A 26149-nucleotide genomic window follows, 5' to 3' on the forward strand; every position below is an offset into this window, starting at 1 on the left:
CATAGCAGCACGCGAACAAGGCGTTTGAAACTGCAAAGTACGCACACACAACAGATGACGCCATCCGAGGTAGTGAATGCGTTAGCCATCTTGGAGCGATGCTACTGTTTAAACGTCCATGTGACAAAATGAGTTACAACACATCTTACTTTCTTACTTTCATTTAGTACACACACTAAATATTTTACTTAGTACATAAACACATAAATACAAAAAAGTTGGAATAATTAACAAAATGTACGCATCTGTAGTGGGCACGATCGAGGCAGAGGGCAGAGAAACACCCCGCCGAGTTCAACAATCAACTAACGTTTGAGCGCTCCAGGGCTTCTCTTATTTGGCCCTGCCTCATGATGCGTCGGTGCTTGTGCTGCATGGACTTCACAGTTGTTGCCTTTACTTGCGCCCTCGGGGCAAGAACAGGCTCGGATGGGCCCACATTTTTTTAGGTCTCGCCTAGAGTGCAGCGCGCATGCGCTAATCTAGGAGGGGGCTTTTTAGGTCGAGCTGGAGTTGCATCCGAAGGATGCTCCAGTTCGACAACTTTAGTCGTCCGTCTCGGGGGAATTAGGGACAGGAGGATGCCACGCGCTTCTGGTGCTGGATTTGCCTGCGTGAACGCGCACGTCGGCTCCCTCCACATTCCCCCAAGTCAGCCTAAAGCGCGTGCATGCACACAGATACACACACACAATCGGGCGACAACACGCACTTACACTTACACACACACACATACACACACACACACACACATACACACACACACGCAGGCACACACGCGCAGGCACACACATACAGGCAACCCCCTCTCCCCTCCTCTCTCTTACCTAACTGGGCTTCGGGCTTCTCGGGAGCCTCGCAGAGCACTCAAGCTCCTTTGTCATTCCAGCAAGAAGCGGGGCTCTCCCCTTAGGCTTGGGGGTCCCGCAGTCTCCCCGCTGGTTGTTGTATTGTTGACGGTCTAGTAGTTGGGGTGGGAGGAACTAGGTGGGCTGAGGGGAAGAGGTGGGGTTAGGAACAGGAAAGGGCAGTTAGAGTAGGGACGGGGACCAAGCAAGAGATAATAATAAAGAGCTCCTAAGTACAAGTCGGTGTCCACGTGTGTATGTGGGTGGGACACGACAGCTGGCGACGAGGGTGGGATACAAAGAAACCCCCACCTCACGAGCGCCCCGTCCTGCAGCGTGGAGCGCACTCCGCTGCAACGTGGCCCCTGCGGCGCCGGTAGCGAGCCCCCCAGGAGTGGCCGGATCTCCCCTCACGAGTGGACGAGGGTCGAGAAGGAACACCGCGACACAGCGAGCGAGCGCTGAGGTGTCCTGGAAGCGCTGAATCGGAGCGCATGAAAACGGCAGAACAGGGCGCCGAAAGAAGAGCGCCAAACACCGACCGCGCTAGACGCGCTGACGAGCGCACAGCGCGCCAACGCCGACAAGGGACCGGAGACCTCTCCGATGCTGCCCAGGTGAGCCTGATGTGCTGCGTAGGCGGGAGGAGGCGAAAGGAGAGCCCCAGACACGCGCTGACTCACACAGAAGCCAGCGCTAACCCGACCAGGGACAGCAAAAGCAAGACAGGCAGCAGGCAACGCGCGAGACCAGCGCTGGACAAGCAGTCCTTACCTGAGCGCGCTGGGAGAGCGGAGGTCGGCCCAGCTCCACTGCGAGTTCCCCAATACTGAATGTGTGTGCCCGGAGAGGGAGAGGAACCTCGTGGTGTGCCAGAGGAGGCGGCCATTACAGGGTCAGGCAACTCTAGGGACAAGCCCTGTGAAAACGGAGGGCGGCCATCTTTGAGTCAGGCAGACTCTCTAAACAAGCCCTGGCGACACCAAAAGGACACCATCAAGCGCCACCAACTAGCGAACAGTGCCCGTGGAGCACAGCAACAAACAAGCATTGGCAAAGAAACAACAGCAAGGCGCAGCGAACAAGCATTGGCATCTACACATTTACCGACAAACACCAGAAGTGAAGGGAGCGGACGCCCGCCCCTGTGCCCAGAGTCAAGAGTCAGGAGTGAACCCACCTCCTCAGGATGTCCAACAATCGCGCGCAGGATGCTCCCGCTGGAAAGGAGATCAAGGGCACGCATCTGCGAGCGCCAGAACCCCTAACAGTCACGACTGGGAGCAGCATGGGCCTCAAGTGGCAGGAGTGGTTGGAGGATTTTGAAGACTATGTCAAGGGCTCCAGGATCGAGTCAGACGAGGACAAAATAATTACTCTCCGCAATCTAGGAGGGCGCGAGATCAGCAAGATAGTGCGAGAGATCCCGACCACTGATGGCGACACCTATGTCAAGGTAAAGGACATACTGAACAACCGTTTCTTGCACAAACGAAACGTTGATTATGAGAGACACAAGTTTCACCAACAGCACCAGGACAAAGATGAGCCACTAACGTCTTTCATACACCGGCTAAGGCGTCAGTCCCAGTACTGCGACTTCACAAACTTCTCCCCAGACGCGGCCATCAAGTCTCAAATCATCTCGGGGTGCCATTCAGAGTCGCTGAGACGAAGACTACTAAGGAAGCCACAAGAGCTGGCAGAAATCGAGGAGAACTCACGAATATATGATCAAGCTGAAGAAAATGCAGCAGAAATCGAAGTTAAACCCAGCACTAGCCGAGAACATGCCAACCGCGTCTCCGACCGCCGACACGGCCGACAGGCCTACCGAGGCAACCCACGAGACCGATCACGCCGATCCAAATTCTCACCTAGACGCCGGACAGACTACCGGCCCAGAGACTCAGAGAGGAGAGACCGACGACCCGAACGCACAAGACGATGCTACAGGTGCGGGTATGATTACCCTCACATTGACTCGTGCCCTGCCATGGGCCAACGCTGTCGAAAGTGCGGCAGATCCAACCACTTTGAGGTCATGTGTAGCGAGTATCACCGAGAACAACGTAGCGGTGCTGATCGGCGCACCAGCCAGCCGAGATCTTCAAGAACAGAAACCAAGCGGCACCACGCCAGAGCCGTTCAGGATGAACCTGCTCACTCCCCAGCGTCATCTCACTCCAGTCGCGAGTCCAGACGGTCCAGATGGGATCGCCGATCCCCTTCGAGAGAATCCAGATCCTCCTCCTCCAGGAGATCGGGCTACACCACCGAGTATGTCAACATCGCTGACAACGACCAACTCAAACGCTACCCCCGGCTTGACATCATGGTGGGCAATCATGCAGCAAAGTTCGTCATGGACAGCGGTGCCTCTCTCAATTACATATCTGTTGCTGAGCACGAGCGCATGGTTCCCAAGCCTCACCTGCGCTTTGCACCCGTTCGAGTATACACATGGATGGCGAGGAAACCACTCCCATGCCTGGGGAAGTTCGACACCACCCTCACTCACGGCGATATCACCATTCCCGCCGTCATTCACGTTATCAAGGGACCAGACGCCGACTGCCTACTAAGTCTTCCGACTGCTGAGCGCCTACGCCTTGTTCACATTCTCTTCAACATAAACGACGGCTCCAACTATGTCGTGAAGTACCCTGCCCTCTTCAAGGGCTTGGGCAAACTAAAAGGCCGACAAGTACACCTGCATATCAACGAGCGAATCAAGCCCGTTGCTCAACATCCACGGCGAGTGCCGTTTCACCTGCAAGCCGCGGTGGCCCAAGAGCTGCAAGACCTTCTGGATGCCGACATCATAGAACGCACTGAAGGACCCACTCCCTGGGTGTCCCCGGTGGTTGTCGTGCCAAAAAAAGGGACCCCCGAGAAAGTCCGTCTATGCGTAGACATGCGCCTCCCGAATACAGCAATCGAAAGGGAGAGACACCCCGGCCCACACCTGAGCGATATGATTACAGCCCTCAATGGAGCCACGGTCTTTTCCAAGCTAGACCTCAACAAGGGATATCACCAGCTCGAGCTAGATGACGACTCTCGCTCCATCACCACGTTCGCCACACACCTCGGCCTCTTCCGATACAAACGCCTCAGTTTTGGTGTGTCCTCAGCAGCTGAACTTTTCCAAGAGACAATTCGACTTATCATCCACCACATTCCAAATTCTCTTAACTACAGCGATGACATTCTGGTGTATGGCGCCAATCTTCGAGAGCACGACATCGCCCTTGACCGCGTCTGCAGGGCCCTGCTAGATGCAAACCTGACTCTCAATAAGGACAAGTGCGAGTTTCACCAATCGACACTGAAATTCTTTGGACACATTTTCTCATCCAACGGCATGAGACCAGATCCCGACAAGGTGGCTGTGCTCAACAATACCAAGAGCCCTGAGGATGTAAACGATCTACGCTCCTTTCTTGGGATGGCGAGCTACTGTGCTCGTTACATCCGCGACTACGCCACAATAAGTCATCCTCTGAGACTCCTCACGAAATCCAACCAGCCCTTTGAGTGGACCTCAGACTGCGAGCGTGCCTTTAGAGACATTAAACGGGCAGTTGAATCATCCGACTGTCTGTCCTACTTCAACCCCAAACGCAAAACAGAGATCACCGTAGACGCCAGTCCCGTAGGCCTGGGTGCAATCCTGGCTCAATATGACGACGATTCTGACCAACGGAGAATAATCGCCTACGCCAGCCGCAGCCTCACGGACCCGGAAAGGAAGTACTCTCAGCCTGAGAAGGAGAGCCTGGCGGTCGTATGGGCGTGTGAGCACTTTCACATCTTCATCTACGGGAAGCACTTCACGCTCATTACCGACCATCAGGCACTCGTGACAATATACGGTAACCCGAAGAGCAAGATGCCCCCCAGGATTGAGCGGTGGGGCCTCCGGCTGCAGGAATACACCTTTACAATCATTCACAAACCGGGGAAGGGTGACAACCCTGCTGACTACATGTCTCGCCACCCCCAAGACTCTCCAGCACCGACTTCATCCATAGCCGAAGAATACATCCACTTCGTCTCGAACCATGCTCGCCCTCCAGCCATACCAATGGACACCATCCGCGAAGCAACCAACAAAGACGCCGTCCTGCAGATCGTGATGAAGCGCATACTGTCCAACAGGTGGAGACATCATCCGCAAGATGACGAAGAAAACTCCGAGGTCAGAAGTGAACTCCAAGCGTTCCGACACGTTGCTGATGAACTTTCAATCACTGAAGATGGCCTTCTTCTAAGAGACCACCGCATAGTCATCCCGGCCACCCTCAGACAAGGCGTAGTTGATCTAGCTCACGAAGGTCATCGTGGGGTCGTCTCCACCAAGAGAGCACTCCGGGAGCGCGTCTGGTTTCCTGCGCTAGACCAGATAGTCGAAGCCACTCTCAAAGACTGTCATCCCTGTCAGCTAACTGGTCCCAGCACGCCACCAGCACCGCTCCAAATGACCCCGCTACCTGACGGTGTATGGCAGGAAGTTGCAATGGATTTCTACGGGCCCCTGCAGTCAGGGAAATATGTGATCGCCATTGTAGATGAATATTCACGGTTTCCAGTGGCTCAATTCATCCCGTCCACCAATGCCGCCTGTACCCTTAAAGTGCTGGAGGAAGTCTTCGCAACCTGGGGTGTTCCCAGAATCATCAAAACGGACAATGGGCCCCCGTTCAACGGGCACGAATTCAGTGACTTCGCGAAGCAGATGGATTTCCAACACCGCAGGGTCACCCCGCTCTGGCCTCAAGCCAATGGAACTGTCGAACGCTTCATGTCCACCATCAAGAAGACCTTCCAACGGGCCACGGCTGAAAAAAGGGACCTGCAAGCAGCATTGAATGAAGTCCTCTGTGCATACCGAACCACTCCCCACTCCACGACGGGTGTCTGCCCTGCCACTCTCATGCTCGGGAGGACACCCAGAACTCGGATCCCAACCTGGGAAGGTGCACTGAAGAAGCCCCTCTCAGACCATCAGATCGAAGACATGGCTGCAACCGATCGATATAACAAAGAGAAGATGAAGGAACATGCGGATTTTAAACGGAGGGCCCGATCCCCTTCTCTCAAGGAGGGCGACAGAGTCCTTGTCAAACAAGAACAGCGCCAGAAAACTGACTGTCGTTTCAGAAACGAACCTCTTACAGTGGTGCAGCAGAAAGGCACAATGGTGACTGCAGAGTCAGAAAACAGGCGGGTCACTCGAAACGCTTCCCACTTTAAGAAATGCCCTCCTGAGAAGCGTGACTGCACGCCCCCTGCCTCCGTGCCGGAGAACGCTGAGCACCCCGAGGCAAGCGCGCCTGACTCGGCACCCCGCCCGGAACCATACCCCGTGGTCGAGACTGCTGTGACCACCTCGGGTCGCCCACGACGCCAGGTACAGCCTCCAAAAAGACTGATTGTTGAAATGGACTAAGTTCACTTTGCTATTTTGTTAAGAAGGGGGGAGATGTTGTATTGTTGACGGTCTAGTAGTTGGGGTGGGAGGAACTAGGTGGGCTGAGGGGAAGAGGTGGGGTCAGGAACAGGAAAGGGCAGTTAGAGTAGGGACGGGGACCAAGCAAGAGATAATAATAAAGAGCTCCTAAGTACAAGTCGGTGTCCACGTGCGCTGGTCTTCGCCCGGGCCCCCTCCTGGGCCCCGGGACTTCAGGTACGGTACGGCACTTCGCTGTCGCTCCGGGCTCGCGCTCCGACCTCAAAGCGAAACTTTAAAATGTTGCGCATGCGCAGGCAGCCCCCGCCCTCCCACTCCTCCCAGCCCGGATACTAAGCTTGTTTGAGACTTTGCGACTATCGAAGCGTAAACAAGTCTATTATACTTGACGGAGTTTTTAAGAAGCATACTAAATTCATTTGTGGTTTGATAAAGCAGAACAGAAGTTAATTCCCAAGTTAAAAGATTCGATTTTAAATCGATTGGGGGTTCGTAGAGATGACGCTACGTTTTTGTTTTCCTGGTTTCCCAAGTTGCCTGTGTAGTGGTTAGCCCAAAATCCCGTGACTCTGGTTGGCCCCAAGTCCCGTGATGAGCGTGTCCCATGACATAGCAAGAGTCGATTGGCTGCATACTGGTCGCTCCAGGTGAAGCGGTTGACAGTTGAGGCGGCGGCCAGGTCGGTACACGTTTTCGGGCTGATGGAAGACGGCGGAAGCGGGGCGGCCCGAGGGGCTTATGGAGCTCCTAGTTCTGGCGGCAGCTTCGACCTCGAGAGGTTCCTGCGGCAGCCACAGACTGTGACCTGAATCATTAGCGCGGTGAAACCATGAGCATAGGCAATCGTGCTACGGTTGACAGCGAAACTGGAAAGCTTTACGTATTTAGGGCCGTAGTCTTCTCTGCTGACACAGTTAGAAAATGTACTTTCAATTGCATTTTCACTTTCCTGTCATGATCCGAGGTTAGAAACAACTTGTAGAGCAGAGGGTGGGGTTAAACGCTGTCTCGAACATGCTACGCTTTTTAGCTTTGCGTAGCCATGCACCTGGGAGCGGTATGCTTGCACAGCCGTGGAAGGACTTTTGCAGGAGGCTCAGTAAGCATCCCTTTGAGTTGCAGCGATCAAGAGGGGCAATTTTGGGAGCCAGGATGCTTAAATACATTATGGTGGCACGGACTGACCAAACTGTCCCATCACCTGATTTTAACCTGTTGTTGGAGAATTTGCTCTGAACAAATAAGGGTTTAGCATAGATAGTGGGCACTGACCTCACTTTGCGCAGGAAGAGATGTCTCAACAATATCATTTCAAAATACTGTTTCTCCCTTTCTGATACCACCAAGACTGTTACTAGATGGATAGCTGTTCACACATATAACTGACTGAATTCAAGCTAACCTTTCTGATGAAATCGGTCCTAGGATGCTTGTTTCTTGTCCAGGGAGAACCGGGCTGGACTGTTCTCATGAGGAACAGGGTCACGACTGTTATGCTGGGTTTGAGCTGGGGTAGCAAAGTGAGCAGAATAACAATGATGGGTTTACCCAGATCTAAGAGTCACATGGGGTTGAGTGCCTGAAAAGTTTCAATGCTCAGTCCATCATCTTCTCTTTAGCAAGCAGTTTATTCCAGAATAAGACATTACTGCTCCTTGTTCTGGGTAGCCTGGTCTTTGATAACTTTCATCTCTCTGGGATTAGGGTACATGGGATATCCCCCAACAAGGCTCTCCGTGACCGGACTGCAATCCCCTCCTCGTGTGTACCACGCATACTCGGTTATAACTTTTTTAACAGCAGTGACTCACACCTGACAGCACAAACAAGTTCCCGAGAATACGGAGGGAGTGCTCCACGTGTGGGTTGTTTTTCTTCTCGAAACACTGGAAAGGAGTGATTCTGCCCAGCCCACGTGGGGTCTTTAATTCTTTTATTCTGCGCTTTAACCAGTATACTATTTTGTTCCATATTTCTATACAAATTGTGTTTTTCTGCAACTTGAAAGCATTCATATAAGGATGACATAGTACATTTATGTTCTGTCTTTCGACCCGAAGCTCCTTGATTGGAGCACTCACTGTGGAATGTTTGAATAGGGTCATGTGTACTAGGAAGTCTTAACAAAGAGCGTGTCGGGTCACACTTGTGAGCACTTCGTATTCAGAAACTTCTCGGATTACTTTTATTTGAAGTCTCAACGATCTACCCAATAGGTGTGGAAAGCAAAGGAGCCTCTACCGTTCACAGCATTTTAGAGTGTATGCATCTTGCATTGTTTCCGTTTGTGATGTCCTCAGATAGAACATCTATAAAGGAGATAAAACACCTTACAAAAAAAAAAGTTAGCCACTTAGTGTAATTTTTTGTTTGACATCTCACTTTTCACAAATAAATAACCATCGGCTGTGCCTAAAGCATCTAGTCTGCCCATCAGACAGTGTACTTTGGTTTAATTGTAATAATTGGAGGTCAATGAAATCTAAGGATAAAAAACTGCAAAAACATTTCCGAGTTTCTGAGGGGAAAAGAAGTCAAATCTGCAGGAACAACAGTGCAATATAATAATATTCCTGAGGTAAATTTCAAGAAGAATGAGAAAACCCCATTAAACTCTACTTGTGTTTCTTTTCAACATTCCTGAATTTTTAGGCAGCAAATACATTTAAACAGCTATGGTCTGTATTCGACTCACACACATCTTTCCTCATCTACAATTTGTGGTGAATCCTGATATAACCTTTTAGGTTTCCCTTTGCATCTCCCAGTAAATAACTTCCAGCAGTCTATCTGTTTGAAGATTCCAGGGTATCTGACTTAAAGACTCTTTCACTTAGGCCCCTCTTTGCATATTTGTACTTCTATAAGGCAGTCACACTTTTACATTCAGTTGCATGGAATATGAGGCCATGAGTGACCATACGTGCAAATACTCCCTTTGCAGGTGCCATTGGAACAAGCACCATACACTGCACCCTCACACACACTGCACCCTCACACACTCTGCACCCTCACACACTCTGCACCCTCACACACTCTGCACCCTCACACTCTGCACCCTCACACACACTGCAATGGAACATACACTCCAAAATACCACTCAGTGCCACATAATTACACACCACATAATTACACTGCACTCAATGCAACATACACTCCAAATCCCACTCAGTGCCACATAATTACACACCACACAATTACACAGCACTCAATGCAACATACACTCCAAATACCACTCAGTGCCACATAGTTATATGCAACATAATTACACTGCACTCAATGCAACATACACTCCAAATACCACTCAGTGCCACATAATTACACACCACATAATTACACTCTACTCAATGCAACACACGCTCCGCACAATGCCACTCAGTGCCACATAATTATATGCTATATAATTACACTGCGCTCAACGCAACATACGCTCCAAATACCACTCAGTGCCACATAATTACACGCCACATAATTACACTGCATTCAATGCAACATACACTCCAAATACCACCCAGTGCCACATAATTACATGCCACATAATAACACTGCACTCAATGCAACATACACTCCAAATACCACTCAGTGCCACATAATTACACGGCACAAAATTACACTCTACTGAATACAACATACACTCCCCATATCGCCATTCAGTGCCACATGATTACACACCACATAATTACACTCTTCTCAATGCAACATAAGTACACTCCACATAATACCACTCAGTGCCATATAATTACACACTTCATACTTACACTCTACTCAATGCAACATAAATACACTTTATCTGTCTATCTATCTATTGTCCTCACTCTGTCTATCTATCGCACTCACTCTATCTATCGTCCCCACTCTATCTACCTATCCATCGCCCTCACTCTATCTATCTGTCTATCTCTCTATCGCCCTATCGCCCTCACTCTATCTATCTATCTATCTATCTATCTATCTATCTATCTATCTATCTATCTATCTATCTATCTATCTATCTATCTATCTATCTATCTATCTATCGCCCTCCCTCTATCGTCCTCCCTCTATCTATCTATCGCCCTCCCTCTATCTATCGCCCTCACTCTATTTATCTATCGCACTCACTCTATCTATCTATCACAGCATCACTCAGCAACACCACAGCATCACTTAGGGGCACCACAACATCACTTTGAGCTACCACCGCATCACTGAATGCCACAGCATCACTCAGCGCCACCACAGCATCAATCTTTGCAACCATTCAACAATAACTGGTTTAAATATGTTCTCTCAATGTTTCAAGCTTTATTACAAATGTCACAAAAAGATGTTAATATTTCACTTCTGTTCTTGGATTTTCGTCACAATAAAATACAATAAACATAATCTTCACAAAAGTTATTCACCAAAGCATTTGCAATGCAATAAGTCTTGTTTAAATCAGCATGCTTAGAATAAGCAAGACTAGCACTCTATATTACTGCCAACTTTGCTTAGCATAAGCAACGGCTAACCATTCACAAACAATGTTTATATACCAATTGCAAATTAAAAAAAAAAAATTAATGCAAAGCATTGTCATTTACAATGCCAGTAACTCCAACTTTAATGCTGCGAGACCTATTGCATTGTAAATGCTTTTTTTTTTAACAGGGAGCGCTGTACATTGCACCAGTTACGTTACATGAGGACACACAGGGCTCGAGTCGGGGTACCACGCGGGTGGACGGTGTCCCCCCACTCTTTTTACCGGGTGGACGCCGTCCCCCCTGTCAAACAGCTGGACTTCACTGTTTGGCCTCTCTGGGATGAGATCGGAGCTCACAGCACGCTGCTCACGCGCTGACTTCTCAGATGCAATAGCATCTAAGGTGTGAGCGAGGGGAAGCAATGAGCCCGATGGTGCAAGCCACCTTTCGTGACGTCACTTCCTGTCGTGACGTCACTTCCGGTCATAGAGTCCCCCACTTCTTTTTTTTAGAACTTGTGCCCGAGGACAAACATTCATTTTTGTGAGGCACGGGGAGATTAAGTGATTTGCCCAGAATCACGGGATGTTCAGCGTCATTGCCGAGACTCGAACCCAGTTTCCCAGATTTAACTCTTTAAGTGCTGCCGTCGGCCATTGGCTATTTAGCTGGTGCTGCCGTCGGCCAATGGCCGACGCAGCCCTGCCTGTTTTGCGGAAGTGCCGCACTTCCGCAAAATCACCGGTGCAGTAGAGGGGTTAAGGTCGACGCCCTATTTTATTTATTTATTTAATGTGATTAGCTGTTAGGCCAACTCCTCTCCCCACTTCAGACTTTCAAGAGCCTTCTCTGTGTGTGCCTCCTCATATTTTCAATGATAGGGAATGCACACCTCTTTTATTAATAATTCTTCATTATTGGTCCGCAATATTTGTTCTATGTTGCATGCTCACGGATATAATGTCTTGCCCTGGTGGCACCTGAATACTAAATCACTATATGCTGGGGCGACTCTCCGCCCCTAATCCAGTGGCACAGCAAAATGCTCCTTGCACAATTCCTCAGTTTATACAATTTTAATCCTGGTTTTCCTTTCTTTCATCCTGTTTTGCTCACGGATCCTTCTGTTTGATTCCACATGCAAGGTATCCAGCTAATTTCCTAAGGTTTCTCATGTTCCAGTTGGTCCCTCCGGACATTTTTCCAAGAATAAGTACAGAGGAAAACGTTCATCAGAAGCAGTTTTTTATTAACCCAATGCATTTCGGGCATTTCAGGCAATTTCAAGCCCTTTGTCAGGGGTATCTAAAAGTAACAATGAAACAAGCATTATTCTTTACTCATTCTTTTACCCCATCTTATTCTCACAAAGTCACCCATAGCTGTGTTGCACGAAGTAACTTTATGTGCCATGCCATATTGTTTTTTGACTGGCACTGCTTTTTACACACTCTTCTGACTTAATTCATATCTTGCTCATTCATCACCTTGTTTTCAGAAAATTAGATCTTGAACCACCATGCGCAGATCAAGGAAGTGGGTTGTCTCCCTTTCATCAAAATAATGGGTGATACGCTTGTGACCGTGTGTGGCGTGATTCAATATGTTCACAATATTTCACAAAGAGATACGATGAAGGGAATGTTTCCAACCATTGGCAAATTAATACTTTACTTCAAATAACAATTAAATCGGTCAACCAAACTATTGCATTGCGGGTCATATAAGGCTGTACGTTCCTGCCTTATCCTATGAGTCTTGAGAAATTGTCTGTAATCAATTCATCAGGGAAGCTTCTCTACTAAATGCTTCCATGAAGAATTCAATCACAGCGCAAGTGTTTACGCCTTCCACAAACTTCACCCCTGGCCACTTTGAATGATAATCTAAAAGTACCATTGCAAATCATGCATTTCTGGTAAATTCTTCAAGGGTTCTGTAGTGTCGAACTCCACCTTTTGCCAGGCACATTCTGGCCATGGAGTTACTTGCATGGGGGTACCTGGGTCTTGTCATTTTTATTGCAACTTTACACACATCTCACTGTCATACAAGGCAATTAGCCTCAGCATCCACCCCTGGCCACCAGTAATGTCCGCATTTTTTACTTTTCAACGCAGTCATTTCCATATGTCCCTGATGACACTATTCAAGGAGTCGGTTCCGCAAATTCACAGGTGGCATACATTTGTCATTACGAAACAATAATTCACCGTAAGTGGACAACTCAGATGCAACTTGTGCAAATGAATGCAAAGTACCAACAAGACTTTTGATATTGGGCAAACCTTTCACAAGGTATTTTTTTTCAACTAAGTTCAGTTCCTCATCCTTGGCATATTCATTGATCCACAAATTGTTATACTTCACTTCTCCATTTTCTCCACATACATCATTTACGCTAGCCACCACATCAAAGTCCTCAAACTAGACTCTTGAAGCTTAGAGCATGTGAGAAGTTGGCCTGGTATATGATGTTCACTATTCTAGTGAGCACCTTGCACCAGTCCAAACGACCTTTATGGAGATTGGTTGTAAGTCAACCTTATAGACCAGCTATCCTATTGGTAATATGGACAAACGCAGTCTTAGGCTAAACTCAAGAGGGCATGTGAAGCCAGTTGTTTTACCATATGCAATCCCTTTAATACCAAATGAAAGGACACCACACAAGTTAAATATTATAAAATATATGTATTTATTACTAGAATAATCCTCGGCACTCTTTATGAGGGCAGAAGCACAAGCGTTAAACAAAGTACTTCATATAACATACAAAAGTTGCACAAATATGGATAGGCCCTGGTGGCCACTCAAACCATATACTAAAATAGTGGTATAAGAACCACGTCACGAACAATGGAAAGGTCTAGGGCCTTGGGAATCGCCGGGGCTACACTGGACTAACCGAAGTTAGGTCGGGGGAGGCCCACAGGATGCAGGTGCAGTGTCAATAGGCACACGCGTGCACCAATAGAAGTCAATGGTGCATAAAAGTTAGAAAGTTACAGATTTGGAAGTCTTCCGACTGGACTAGAACTTAGCCACTTAAAACTAGGACACTAGGGATGTAAATCTCTACAGGGGCACCATAGTAGCTTTGTTACCTCACCCACAGGAAGCGGTGCATAGGTGTCAAAGTGCGTCGGGTTTCGTCGTGAAGTTCTATGGAGCCTTGGTGAAAAGATGCTGCAGGCGACCAGGAGAGAAGAGTCCGGTTGGATCCAAGGGTGGATCGAAGATGTAGAGTACCTGAAAGCAGAGGGGACAGAGTCTGGGTCACTAGCCAGTGACCAGGAAGGAACCAGGAAGGACCCAGGCAATGTCGGGTTGCGATCAGGTGCTGTCGTGAAGTTTGTCTCCGCTGCCACGTGGACCAGGAGGGATCGACGACACGGACTGTCCCACAAAGGTTCTCGCTGTCGGCGGTGTTGGCTCTCGAATCAGAGTCAACAGGCCTTGGCAAATGCAACCCAAGCAGGAATTGGAGATGGCTTCTGGATCAGATGAGCAAGGTCTGATCGGCTGCTCCTTTTCAGGGGAGCAAGGGCCAGTCTGGTGCAACCAGAGCAGCAGTGAAAATTCGTAGGTTCAAGTGTGGCTCACTGGTTAGAGCAGGCATACCCTGAAGCAGAGGTCAGACCCGGGACCAGGGTTCAATTCCCGACGCGGCAGGGTCTGAGCCCAAGTGTCCACGGACTTGATAATTCTCACTTCGGTGCCTACTCGAATCACGGGTTCACACTCTGCAACTCTGGGCAATAGCTTGCTTAATCTCCACTACGGCCCCCCGCGGCGGGATGCCTGGCTTTCACCCTGGGGATGCCCAGTACGGGTTATCTCACAGGGAAAGAGCCAGGACGGGTTCCCAAGGCAAGCGCCAAGATGCCCAAGGGTAAGTCGAGCGCTATATAAGAACATACATACATACATACATACATACATCGTCACATGTTATAGCCAGTGTGTAACCCAGGGTGGTGTGGAGTGCAAAAAAACGATGGATTTAGGCCCAGATCCTTGTACTGGGGTGAATGTATGACATTGTTCTACATTTTGTCCATCAACTGTGTTTTTTGCAATTTTCATCGTCACAGAGGCCACTAGCCAATGGGCAAGTGACCGTACAGACACGTCAAGCAGGAAAATGCAAAAGGGCCCCACGCAGCACTCGGTGAGTGTGGAGAGGTGATCTTCGGTGCAAAGGCTGCTCGGGCTGGGGCTTCTCAATCCCCAATGCACAGCTTCGAGGGTGCCTCGGGAGCTGCACAGGAAGCACTTTGCTGGCTTCCCAAGATGGCCGCTCCCACGTCTCACGTCACCTCCACGGGTCTCAGCTTTGCTGGGGCTGTGGATCGGGCTGTTGGATGTCTGGGAGCCCAGTTCTTGTCGGTCTCTGTTGTCCGAGCTCCAGCGGGAGCAACAACAAAGAGAACCTTTGAGCGCTGATGGTGCCTGCTTGTGCAGGGTGGTCACTCCTTGACCACAAGGGAGATTCTTCAGTCTTCTACCTCGAGTAGGATGTCGAAGGGTCCAGAGTTTCATATCAAAGTTTCAGTCAGGATGATCTAAAGTCTAAGGGCACAGCTCCTACCTTTATTCCAAATCAAGGGGCTGGATCACCTGCTAGGTCCCCCCTATGGGTGAGACCCAGGAAGGGGGTGGTTACACCCCTTTCCCTAAGTCCAGTTTCGTGCCAGAGCTGGGACTGGAGTGCCCCAGCACAGGTTTGAGCTGGGCTATGCATGGGACACCTTGTGTGCCCCAGGCAGTGTCTAGTTTCATTCAGCCCTCCCTGCCCCAATCCACTATCTCCTGTCTGGGTGGTGCTAGCACCTCCCTGTGACAGGAAGCCTTTTGCCCAGGCCTCCCCTGCCGGTGTTTCGGTCAGCAGCAGGAGGCCAGACTTGTGTCTGTGGCAGCAGCATCCATTTTGTGATGCTGAGGCTCTGGTTGATTTTAACCGCGTTTAAGGTAAGTAACATCTCTTCTCCCTCTAGAAGGGTGGACTGCTATCCCGTCGCCAGGACTGGCGAGGGGGTAGTATTCCAAAGCATATGACACCTAACACGACATGTTTTGATAAAGCCAAACCATAGTTAGCATTTAACCGGGAGGGGAGGCCTGGGCAAAAGGGTATATGGTATGGCAATATCCTAGAACAGCTATAAGGACATGGTTCCGAAAGCTGCAGACAGGCTCAGCTCATGCTGGAGCACCATCTCACATAAAACCAAGCACTCTGCCTCCAGGATTGTTAAGACCTGCCATACAAGTGACTTATAGGTGCATATGTGTCCAGATATAGGTTTAGACATAGGTATACTATATCTAAGCAAGGGGTGATTACACCACCTTGCCCCAGCTGAGTGATCAGCCAGTTGTGTCAATTTGGGTGGCCAGCCAGGGGTGGCATAATACATGCTGCAGCCCCTGGTAGGCCTTGGATGCACCTATGCCCTGGGTACCTATAGTACATTGTACAGGGGCTCATAAGGTGACCCAGTATCCAATTGGAGATGTACTTAGGGTACATGGAGTCAATTTTAAAGAGAGAACAGATAGCCTGGGGCCCTGATTAGCAGGATTCCAGGCCAACTAAGTCGAAAACCAGATAAACACTAGCCAAAAAATTCTGGGGTAACCATAGTCAGGTAGAACAATTGTTACTTACCTGTAAACAGGTGGTTCTCCAGTATTGGTGTCTTTCATAGATTCACATGCTTGAATATTCACCGTCGTTGGAGTGGGAGTCCCATGGTAAATAAAATAGCAATAATATACCAATAATATGTAAAACATAACAGATGAAATACATATTAGAAAAAACAAGCAGTAAATGCCTAGACATAATTCCTCATAGGAAACCATGAATAGAGAAAAAACACTTGTAGCCTATTTCTGTCATTATGTTGGTCCGAACTGTAGCCAATCAGGTGCCAGCAGACCTCCAGAACCTTCTCCTCAGAGCTCAACACCTCAGATTTTCGTAGCACAAGAGTGACCACAGAGTGTATGAGGAGAAGAGAGCCTCTGAGGGGAGGAGGGTGGGTCGCATGTGAATCTATGAAAGACACCAATACTGGAGAACCACCTGTTTACAGGTAAGTAACAATTGTTCTTCTCCAGTATTAGGGTGTCTTTCATAGATCACATGCTTGAATATAGAATAGAAAGCAGTAATATCGGAAAAAAACTTCCCAGTCATGATACACATGCATAGACCTATAAAACCAATATGCGTATAGTCATCCAAAACATACAATAATAAGGCAAACCATAATGGAGGAGGGAAAACAGAGGCTCATCTTATTGAAAAAGATTGCGAAGCACAGCCTGTCCCACTGCAGTGTCTGCTTCGTTGATGGCACCCAGGCAGTAATGTTTCGTAAACGTGTGCCTGCTTGACCACGTGGCTGCTCTGCAGATCTGATGCAGCGGCACACCGGCGAACAGGGTAGTTGAAGACGACATCGCTCTGGTCGAATGAGCCCTTACTGAAAACTGAAGAGGCTTGCCTGCCTGTTGATGGCAGAAAGCGATGGCCGAGGAAACCCAAAGAGCAATTGTAGGTTTGGTAACTGGACATCCCTTGTGGAATCGTCCATAAGCTATGAACAGTTGATCAGCTTTACTAAAAGGGGCTGTTCTGCTGATGTAAAACTTTTAGCACCTTTTAATGTCCAAGGAGTGCAAACGCTGCTCCGCTGGAGACTGTGGAAAGTCTTCAGGAGAACAGGTTCGTTGATGTGGAAATCTGAAGGCACCTTAGGCAGGAACGTGGGATTAGTACGAAGCACTACACAATCAGGTTGAAACTGCAGAAATGGAGGATTTATAGTGAAGGCATGTATATCACTTATGCGACGAGAATATGTCAGCGCAAGGAGAAGAGCAACCTTTCAAGTGAGAAACTTCAAGTCTGCCTTGTGTATAGGTTTGAAAGGGGCTTTCATAAGTTGTGACAACACGATGTTAAGGTGCCAAGTAGGAGGAGGGCGTCGAATTGGTGGGAACTTGCGAAATAATCCTTAGAAAAATTGGCGTATTATTATGGAAGAACAAAGGGAAGTGACGCCATCCTGACGGAAGCGGGAAATTGCCGCCAGAAAAACTCTCAAAGTTGAATGCGAGAGTCCAGACTGAGCAAGTTGTAGAAAGAATGGAAGGAGCTGCGCAGGCGTGGAATGAATGGGATGGAACCCAGCAGCTACGCACCAATGGCAGAATCTCTTCCATTTAAGTTTATAGGTTTTAACCGTTGACGGAGCTCTAGCCTGTGCGAGTATGTCTCTACAGTCTGGTGGGATGGCTAGGCGTGCAAATTCAAGGTGCTCAGGTTCCAAGCTGACAAGTTCAGAGAGGAGGGGTCTGGATGGCAGATCTGACCCCTGTTCATCGTGAGAAGGTCCACCTGAGGACAAAGATAGAAGAAGTAGCTCTGAAAACCTAACCTGACGATGCCATCTGGGGGCAATCAGAAGAATGTGACAAAGCTGTCTCCGCATTTTCCACAATACCCGAGGCACCAGAGGGATTGGAGGAAAAGCGTAAGCAAAGAGATTGCACCAATTCATCAAAAGGGCATTGCCCTGTGATCCTCGGTAGGGATGCCAGCTTGCATAAGAGGGGCATTTCCGGTTCTGTGGTGTAGCAAAGAGATCTAGCAGTGGATGCCCCCAGCTCCGAAAAATCAGTTTGAGTGATTGATGGTGCAACTCCCACTCGTGGGTCGATGACGTGGACCTGCTGAGGGAATCCGCTAGGATGTTGGAAACTCCTGGTAGATGGACTGCGGTGAGAGTGACTTGATGACTCACAGCCCAGTCTCAGATCGACTGCGCCAGATGCGACAAAATTGGTGACTTTGTTCCGCCCTGCTTGTTTATATAATGCATGCTGGTTGTGTTGTCCGTCTGAATAAGGACTGCCTCTCCTTGGATCAAGAGATGAAAGGACTTGAGCGCCATAAAAATGGCCATCAGGCTCTCTGAGGCAAAGTCCACTTGCCTTTTATAGACAGGCCTTGAAGATGAGCACCCCATCCTTCCAACGAGGCGTCCGTCGTCAGAGTCAGTTCTGGAGTGATGGAAAGGAACGACAACCCTGTCGAAAGATTGGATGGCCTCGCCCACCATTTGAGGGCCGCTCTCATGCAGGCGGTGACACAGACTATGTCGTTGAAGGAACCGGTGACCTGGCGCCACTGTCCATGTAGTTCCTCTTGAATGGGACGTGTCCGTAATCTGCAATTTGGGATCAATGCAAAGCACGATGGCGCTATTCCTAGAAATGATTTTAATAGTCAGACAGAAACGGACTATCTTGCGCGCAAGAGAGACACCAATTGAAGAATCTTTTGTTGTTGTCGTTCCTGATATACAAATGCTTTTGCTAGAGCCGTATTTAACGTGGCCCCTAAAAAGTTCTTGCAGGTTGCTGGATGTAATTGGGACTTGGCCACGTTGATGGATAGACCGAGGGAGCGAAACACCTTCTGGCAAAGGCGAGTGTCCTGAAGCAGCTGTGTACAAGACTGAGATTTTAGGAGACAGTAGTCCAGGTAAGGAAAAATCTGTACACCCTGAAGCCGTAGATAAGCTACCAGAGGAGCCAACACCTTCGTGAAGACGCGAGGGGCTGAACGTAGGCCGAAAGGCAGTACTTTGAACTGGAAATCCCTCCGTCCCACACGGAAACGTAAATACTTCCGATGTCGCGGTAGAATAGGGACATGGAAGTAGGCGTCTTGGAGGTCGATAGTTGCCATGAAATCCCCCACTGAGAGTAGTCGTAAGATCTCCACCAGCGTTAACATGCGGAAGGATTGGCACTTGAGATATTTGTTGAGTGCTCGTAAATCCAATATCGGACTCCAATCCAGCGTCTTCTTTATGACAAGGAAAAAACGAGAATAAAATCCCATTCTCCTTTCATCCTCCTGTGTGAGAGATGCACCAGTGACTGTGAGTTTGTTATAATACGTTCTACATAACCCTGAAATTATAGCACAATTTTAATTCAATCCGGATATGTACACCCAGTTCGGAAGTAACTCCTTTATTTCTATGATGCATCTCCCACTTTGGCCACTCCCCAAACTCCGCACTCAAGCCGTTGCGGAGTTCGTGGCCATACCGATGCAGACTACGCTGCTTGCCTGTGCTGTGAGTAACTTGTCTCTTCAGCCACAGTGTTGCCTTTAGGATTTATACGCAAGCCGGAGGTCCAAGCATGTTTTCCGAAACAGCGCTGCCCGCTTAATTTTGATGTGAGTAAATGCTATTTTCGGTGTCGGGAATGCACGCGACTCGCTTGATGTTTAACTTTAAAGCGATACAAATGTATCCCTTATTTCAGAATTCACACGCGAGCGCCGGAGGTGCAAGCCCGCTCTGATTCTATCCGTGTGTTTACACAAAAATGATACAACTGTACCCTTGCCTTTAGGATTCATACGCAAGCGCCGGAGGTCCAAGCATGTTTTCCGAAACAGCGCTGCCCGCTTCATTTTGATGTGAGTAAATGCTATTTTCGGTGTCGGGAATGCACGCGACTCGCTTGATGTTTAACTTTAAAGCGATACAAATGTATCCCTTATTTCAGAATTTACACGCGAGCGCCGGAGGTGCAACCCCGCTCTGATTCAGTCCGTGTGTTTACTACTCCGCTCCTCTTGTATGACGGAGATTGATTAAAGGCTCTACGCCTCATTTTTCTTGTGAGTATTAGTCACTGAATCTGTGAAAACACAAGACTCGCTCGTTGGCTACACATCTGTAGCGTTTACTATGCATGTTTACCACACTTAGTATCTTACTCTCTCTTTCCAGTTGAATATTGAAGACTGAAGCAGCGCCACATTCATTTATTAATTGTATCCTTGCATCGCATTAAGATCTGGTTGACAGGCAGGAGCACAGCATTTAGAGGTAATTTTCAGGATAACCCATGTCCCTATGTGACATTCAATACTCCTGAACCGGGTTCCTTTATGTTTCTGAGTGCTACCCAACCCTTTAGGACAGAAGCTTTTATTAATTCTTTAGAATAGCCATCTCACAGTTTTGTTTGTCTCCTCTGTAGCTGAGGTTCCCACCGCGTTGGACTGACCACTACTTTCTGGTGTGGCGGCCATATCCTGTATAGAGCCCGGCTGGGCCGTACTCCATGGTAAATTCACTCAACTTCTCCCTAATACATAGGATGAACAACTGTCGTCCTTTTAATGTACTAATATCTAATTATTCTTCACACAGATCTGCCCCTCCCCCCTTCTCTCCAGTATGACGTCCTGATGAAGACCCCGCTTAAGGACTTTAATTAGCCTACTAATAGGGGTCGAAACGTCGACTTTTCCTTCCTTGAGATTCCGGCACACCCCCAATCCGTCAATGCAATTAGCTGTGACCGTTGAATATGATTTATTGACTATGTGTGAAATTTGCCTTATTAATTTTTTGGCACTTGCATTCTAATTGTTTTGTACTGTTACTAAATTTGGATGATAACCTTCTTAAAACTGTGTCAACATTTCTTACTCCTTTTTCACCTCCCAGAGCACTACCTTTCCTTCTTACTCTTGGGGCTTGTCAATTCGTATAAAGTTGATTCATTAATTGTCATCAGCGTTCACGCTGTGTTTTGGTAATAAATCACATATACCAATTCCAAAATTATTGTTTATATTTGTCTAATTGATTCCTTTAGTAATTTCACTTCAGTGTATGTCTATTACAATACACCTCCCTTACGGGGACCACTCTTATATGTACACCATTCTCCTTTGAGACTTTGGTACCACTTCGACGGCACCCTTCTGTATCATAAGACAAACTTAATGTAAAAGTTCCCTGATGTGTGCTGGTGGTGGGCCGGAAGGTGGGGTGGGCGGAGGAAGTTTGATGAACTCCAGAGCATGGCCTTTCTCTACGATGTCCAGAACCCAACGGTCCGAAGTGATGGAGGATCATTGAGAACAAAACAGGGAGATTCGACCTCCAACTTTTTGGGGTAAAGACAGGTCATTGTCGCTTGGGAGCAGATCCCCTGTAAGAAGATCTCCCCCTGTAGGTTTTAGAAGACTGTTGTCTTGAAGACTGCTGCTGGTTGTTTGGATAGCGATGGTTGCCTTGGTTGTAGGAACGGTACTGAGTATTTCCTCCTCGAAAAGTGGACGAGGTGCCGCGTCCACGTGCACCCCGAAAGGGCTGTTTCCGAAACTGTAAAGTTCCTAGAGAGCGAGCAGTGTCCGTGTCTTTTTTAATGGACTGTAAAGCTTCATCAACATGAGCCCCAAACAAAGACTCGCCGTCATATGGCATATTGAGGATCTTTGCCTGTACTTCCTGTCGGAAAGATGTGGAACACAACCAACCTTGTCTATGTAGAACCGCTGCTCCAGCGAGTTGCCGGAAACCAGTGCAGGCGATGTCAATGGCACAATCAATTATCTCCTTCGATGTTCTCTCCCCTTCTTGGAGATGTTGCAATGCCTCCGCTTTTGAAGCATCCGGAATTAAGGCTACATAAGCTGTCATGTCAGCCCACATTTGGCGGTCGTAATGCCCCAAAATGGCCAAAGCATTGGCCGCTCTCACTGTGGTGGAAGCTATCGTAGAAAATGTGCGGCCTATAGCATCCATGCGATGACCTTCGCGATCTGGTGGGGCAGTAATAGCCGATGCAGGATTCCGTGAACGACGCTGAGCTGCTTGTGTAACCACTGAATCTGGTTTTGGCTGTCCAATGAGGCACGCTGGAGTGCCAACAGGTGCCTTATATTTCTTTTCCAGCCTGGGCATCTGAGCCGGAAGTGTATTAGGGGTCTGCATCAATTTTACTCCTTCGGCCCAAATAAAGTCAATTATAGGCACAGTATGGACTTGTTTGAAAGGCTGGTCTTTAAAGTCATAGAAAAAACAATCCTCCTCTCTTTGGACTCTAGGCAATTTGAAGCGTTGGGCTGCCCTGTCCATCAACTGATGGAAACTCGCAATATCTACAGGAGGAGAATCCCCTGGTGTGGCCAGAGATGGGGACGGTGTTTGGACTTGATAATTATCCCACTCCGCCATATTGTCATCCTCATCATCATCACGAACCTCACCATCTTCGTCGTCAGGAGAAACCTCATCCTCATCATCGGCATACACAGTTGTGTGTATCTGAACAGATGTTTGAACTTGAGGAACAGAAGCAGGTAGAGGTGCCAAAGGAACTGGAGCCGGCATAGTAACCGGTGGCAGAATAGCAGGGGCTGCAGGCACTTGTGGAGATGACGGAAAACGTCTGTTGTAGTCGTCCAACATATGTTGGCGATTAGAGATAAGCGACAAGGGTAGCGTCGCCGTAGGAGCTTAAACCGGCGTAGATTCCTGCTGGAAATACTGGTCCTCATCATCGTTACTGTAATCTTGGCATTTGATGACCAAATCAGATGGACTACGTGCTGCTCTAAATGATTCGTGAACATCTTCCTCTGAGTCCTGTTCCGAGTCTGTGGCAAACAAAGGCGAGGGAGGCTGTGGGTCACTGGAAATGGAAACCTGGTCCACAGGCACCTTGCGGCGTTGGTGAAGAGATTCAACATTGGCAGATCCAGTGGACCACAATGGCAACATTGGCAAAGAGGCAAACGGAGAAGTAGTCGTCGATGGAGCCACACTGGCAGCATCCGTTATAGTCGACGGTACAGTCGTCGACGGTAATGGCGTTGACGTTGCCTTCGTCGACGAAGTTGACGACGAAGATGACTTCTTTTTCGTCGACGGAGCAGTCGTCGACGGGGTCGTCGACGGAGCGGCCGTCGACGGAGCGGTCGTGGACAGTGTGGACGTCGACGGTGTGGACGTCGACGGGGCTGTCAACGAATGTGATTTCTTCACACCCTTCGTCGACGATGACTTGGTCGTCGACGGGGAAGGCTTCTTCGTCGACGACGATACAATCAGAATGACAGACGGCACAGTCTTGAAACTTTGAGTAACCTTCGTCGACGAGGATGACTTCGACGAGACAGTCGTCGACGATCCAGAAGCAAACGACGTCGTCACCGTCGTCGTCGATGATCCGGAGACGGCAGATTTCGCCGTCAGAACGACTGTCAACGGTCCCGTCGACGCAGAAGCATGTTTTTTCACAAAAACATGAGCAGAAGATGCAGTAGACGCCTGAGAGCCAGGTCTCGTGGGCGTGGACGTAGTAGGCAGAGGTGAAGACACTGCAGGGGCCAAAGAGAGGGACATTTTCTTTTTCTTGATGAAAGGTGATGGCAACTCCTGCACACTACTACGTTTAGATACTGCTTGGGCACGACCAGAAGTGAAACTTTCGGCATCAGAAAGTACACCATCCTTGTCCTTGAGTCTCAGAAGCCATAACAGAAGGCGGCCTTCCCTGTCCTTTAGAGTTTTTGTGGAGAAAGTTCTACAGAACTTACACTTTCCCACTTCGTGGTCGGGGTAAAGACAGTAAATACACTTACTGTGTGGATCCTCTGAATAAAGACGCAGCTTTCCACAAGAAGACAAGGTCTGAAGAGAGATTTCTTACTTGTAGACAATCTAAAAAACACAGGAAAACCTGAAGAAACTGAGAAAACTGAGCAGAGCTCAGGGAGACTCCCTTACACACGACGTGCGGTAGAAAATCTGAGATGTTGAGCTCTGAGGAGAAGGTTCTGGAGGGCTGCTGGCGCCTGATTGGCTACAGTTTGGACCAACATAATGACAGAAATAGGCTACAAGTGTTTTTTCTCTTTTCATGGTTTCCAATGAGGAATTATGTCTAGGCATTTACTGCCTGTTTTTTCTAATATGTATTTTATCTGTTATGTTTTACATTTACATATTATTGGTATATTATTGCTATTTTATTTACTGTGGGACTCCCACTCAGACGCTGGGGAATATTCAAGCATGTGAATCTAAGAAAGACACCCTAATACTGGAGAATCCACCTTCCTACAAACCCCCAACCCCAAACAAAAGGAGATAAGGGTATCCTTGACCAGGTAAGCCTATATTGCCTAAGTGGCTATATAAGGAAGTACCTGCACTAGCATGGTTACCCCCTGTCTCATGGTCCACTAAGCAATCCCTCACCCTAGGGGTATCAGAGGGTCTCCACCATAGGGAATCTGTACCTGTGGTGTGTTTTGGCAAAGTAAAAGGCTGGTGTTGAGATGGAGTACTGAAGTGAGGCTCCACTAATGTAGGGCTCAGCTTCCTCCAATCACTATCCACCATGGATGCCTTTCTTTCCATGACTGAGTTGCACTGTGCTCTCAGGGTCAACCTCTGGCTGCCTACAGCTGGAGGCTGAGTCCCTTTTGTTGGCTTACTGGAGGGACAAGTCGGGTTTGGGGGCCTTTGTGTCCCAGGTTTGGCTGTGCCCAACAGTGTCCATCTGGGGGAGGCTCCTAACTAAGTGTAAGGGAGATCCCTCAGGAGTTTTTGACTTTTTCACCTTGCTGGGGCTGCTAGCTTTGGTGCCCCATATCTGCTGATGGGGTGGTTTTTGTGGACAGGGGGGCCTTTGGGGTCTACCACTGGCCTCCCTGACCTCTGCAGCCCTGGGCTGACTGAGGCAGGGTAGAGAGGGGCAGGTTACCTGCTCCAGACTGGGTCCCACCTTGAAAGGGTCCACTGACATCAGAGGCTCTACCAGGCTAGGCCTGACTACCTCTGGTGCAGTTCCTTCACAAGGGGTAGGGTCAGTTCCCTGAGGAGGCTGACTCTCACCTAATATCTGGTGGGAGGGAGAATTTTCTTCCTCCCCAATGCTCTCTGTTTGAGTGGAGTGATCCATAGTTTCAGGCTCCACAACACTAAAATCTGTTTGAGTTTGGGCTGTGACCATCACAGCCCTACCAACCTTTTCCGGAGGGAACTCAGTTTGGGTGTGGGCTGTGACCATCACAGCCCTTCCTACCTCTTTATGAAGGGATTCTGCTTGGGCTGGGACTGTGGCCATCACAGCCCCACTAACCTTTTCGGGAAGGCCTACCATTCTAGAATAGGTTTCTTGTTCTACCTCAGCCCAGGCTGAGATCTCTAGTTCATTCCCTAGTAGACAATCTACAGACAAGTTTGTAGACACTGCCACTCTCTTGGGGCCAGTGACACCTCCCCAGCTGAGATTTACTACTGCCATGGGATGATCTTTCTGCACTCCATCAATTTTGATCACCTGATAGGTGAACCCAGGTAAAAGTTGTCCTAAGGGGACTAGACTGTCAGTCACCATAGTGATGCTAGCCCCTGTATCTCTGTAGGCTTCAACTTTCTGGCCATTGATGTGGGGCTCCTGTCTGTACTTTCCCAAAGTGTTGGGACAAGCAATGAAAGTGGCAAACCCCATGCCATTTTCACAGA

At 48.6% G+C, this 26149-nt stretch overlaps 1 protein-coding gene across 1 annotated transcript; it reads right to left on the reverse strand.

Annotated features, from left to right (window-relative positions):
• Positions 1-21796: 21796 nt before the first annotated feature.
• On the reverse strand, positions 21797-23083 carry LOC147691883 (uncharacterized). The gene has a single exon (XM_086939485.1). It carries the CDS (start codon positions 23081-23083, stop codon positions 21797-21799), a length of 1287 nt encoding a protein of 428 aa, XP_086795611.1.
• Positions 23084-26149: the final 3066 nt, after the last annotated feature.

This window comes from Lissotriton vulgaris, chromosome 9 (genome assembly GCF_964263255.1).
Source record: "Lissotriton vulgaris chromosome 9, aLisVul1.2, whole genome shotgun sequence".
Lineage (NCBI taxonomy): Eukaryota > Metazoa > Chordata > Amphibia > Caudata > Salamandridae > Lissotriton > Lissotriton vulgaris.

Bases quoted from the DNA above. Each gene is read 5' to 3' on its own strand.
- LOC147691883 (XM_086939485.1), bottom strand. From the start codon at position 23,083: ATGTTGGACGACTACAACAGACGTTTTCCGTCATCTCCACAAGTGCCT.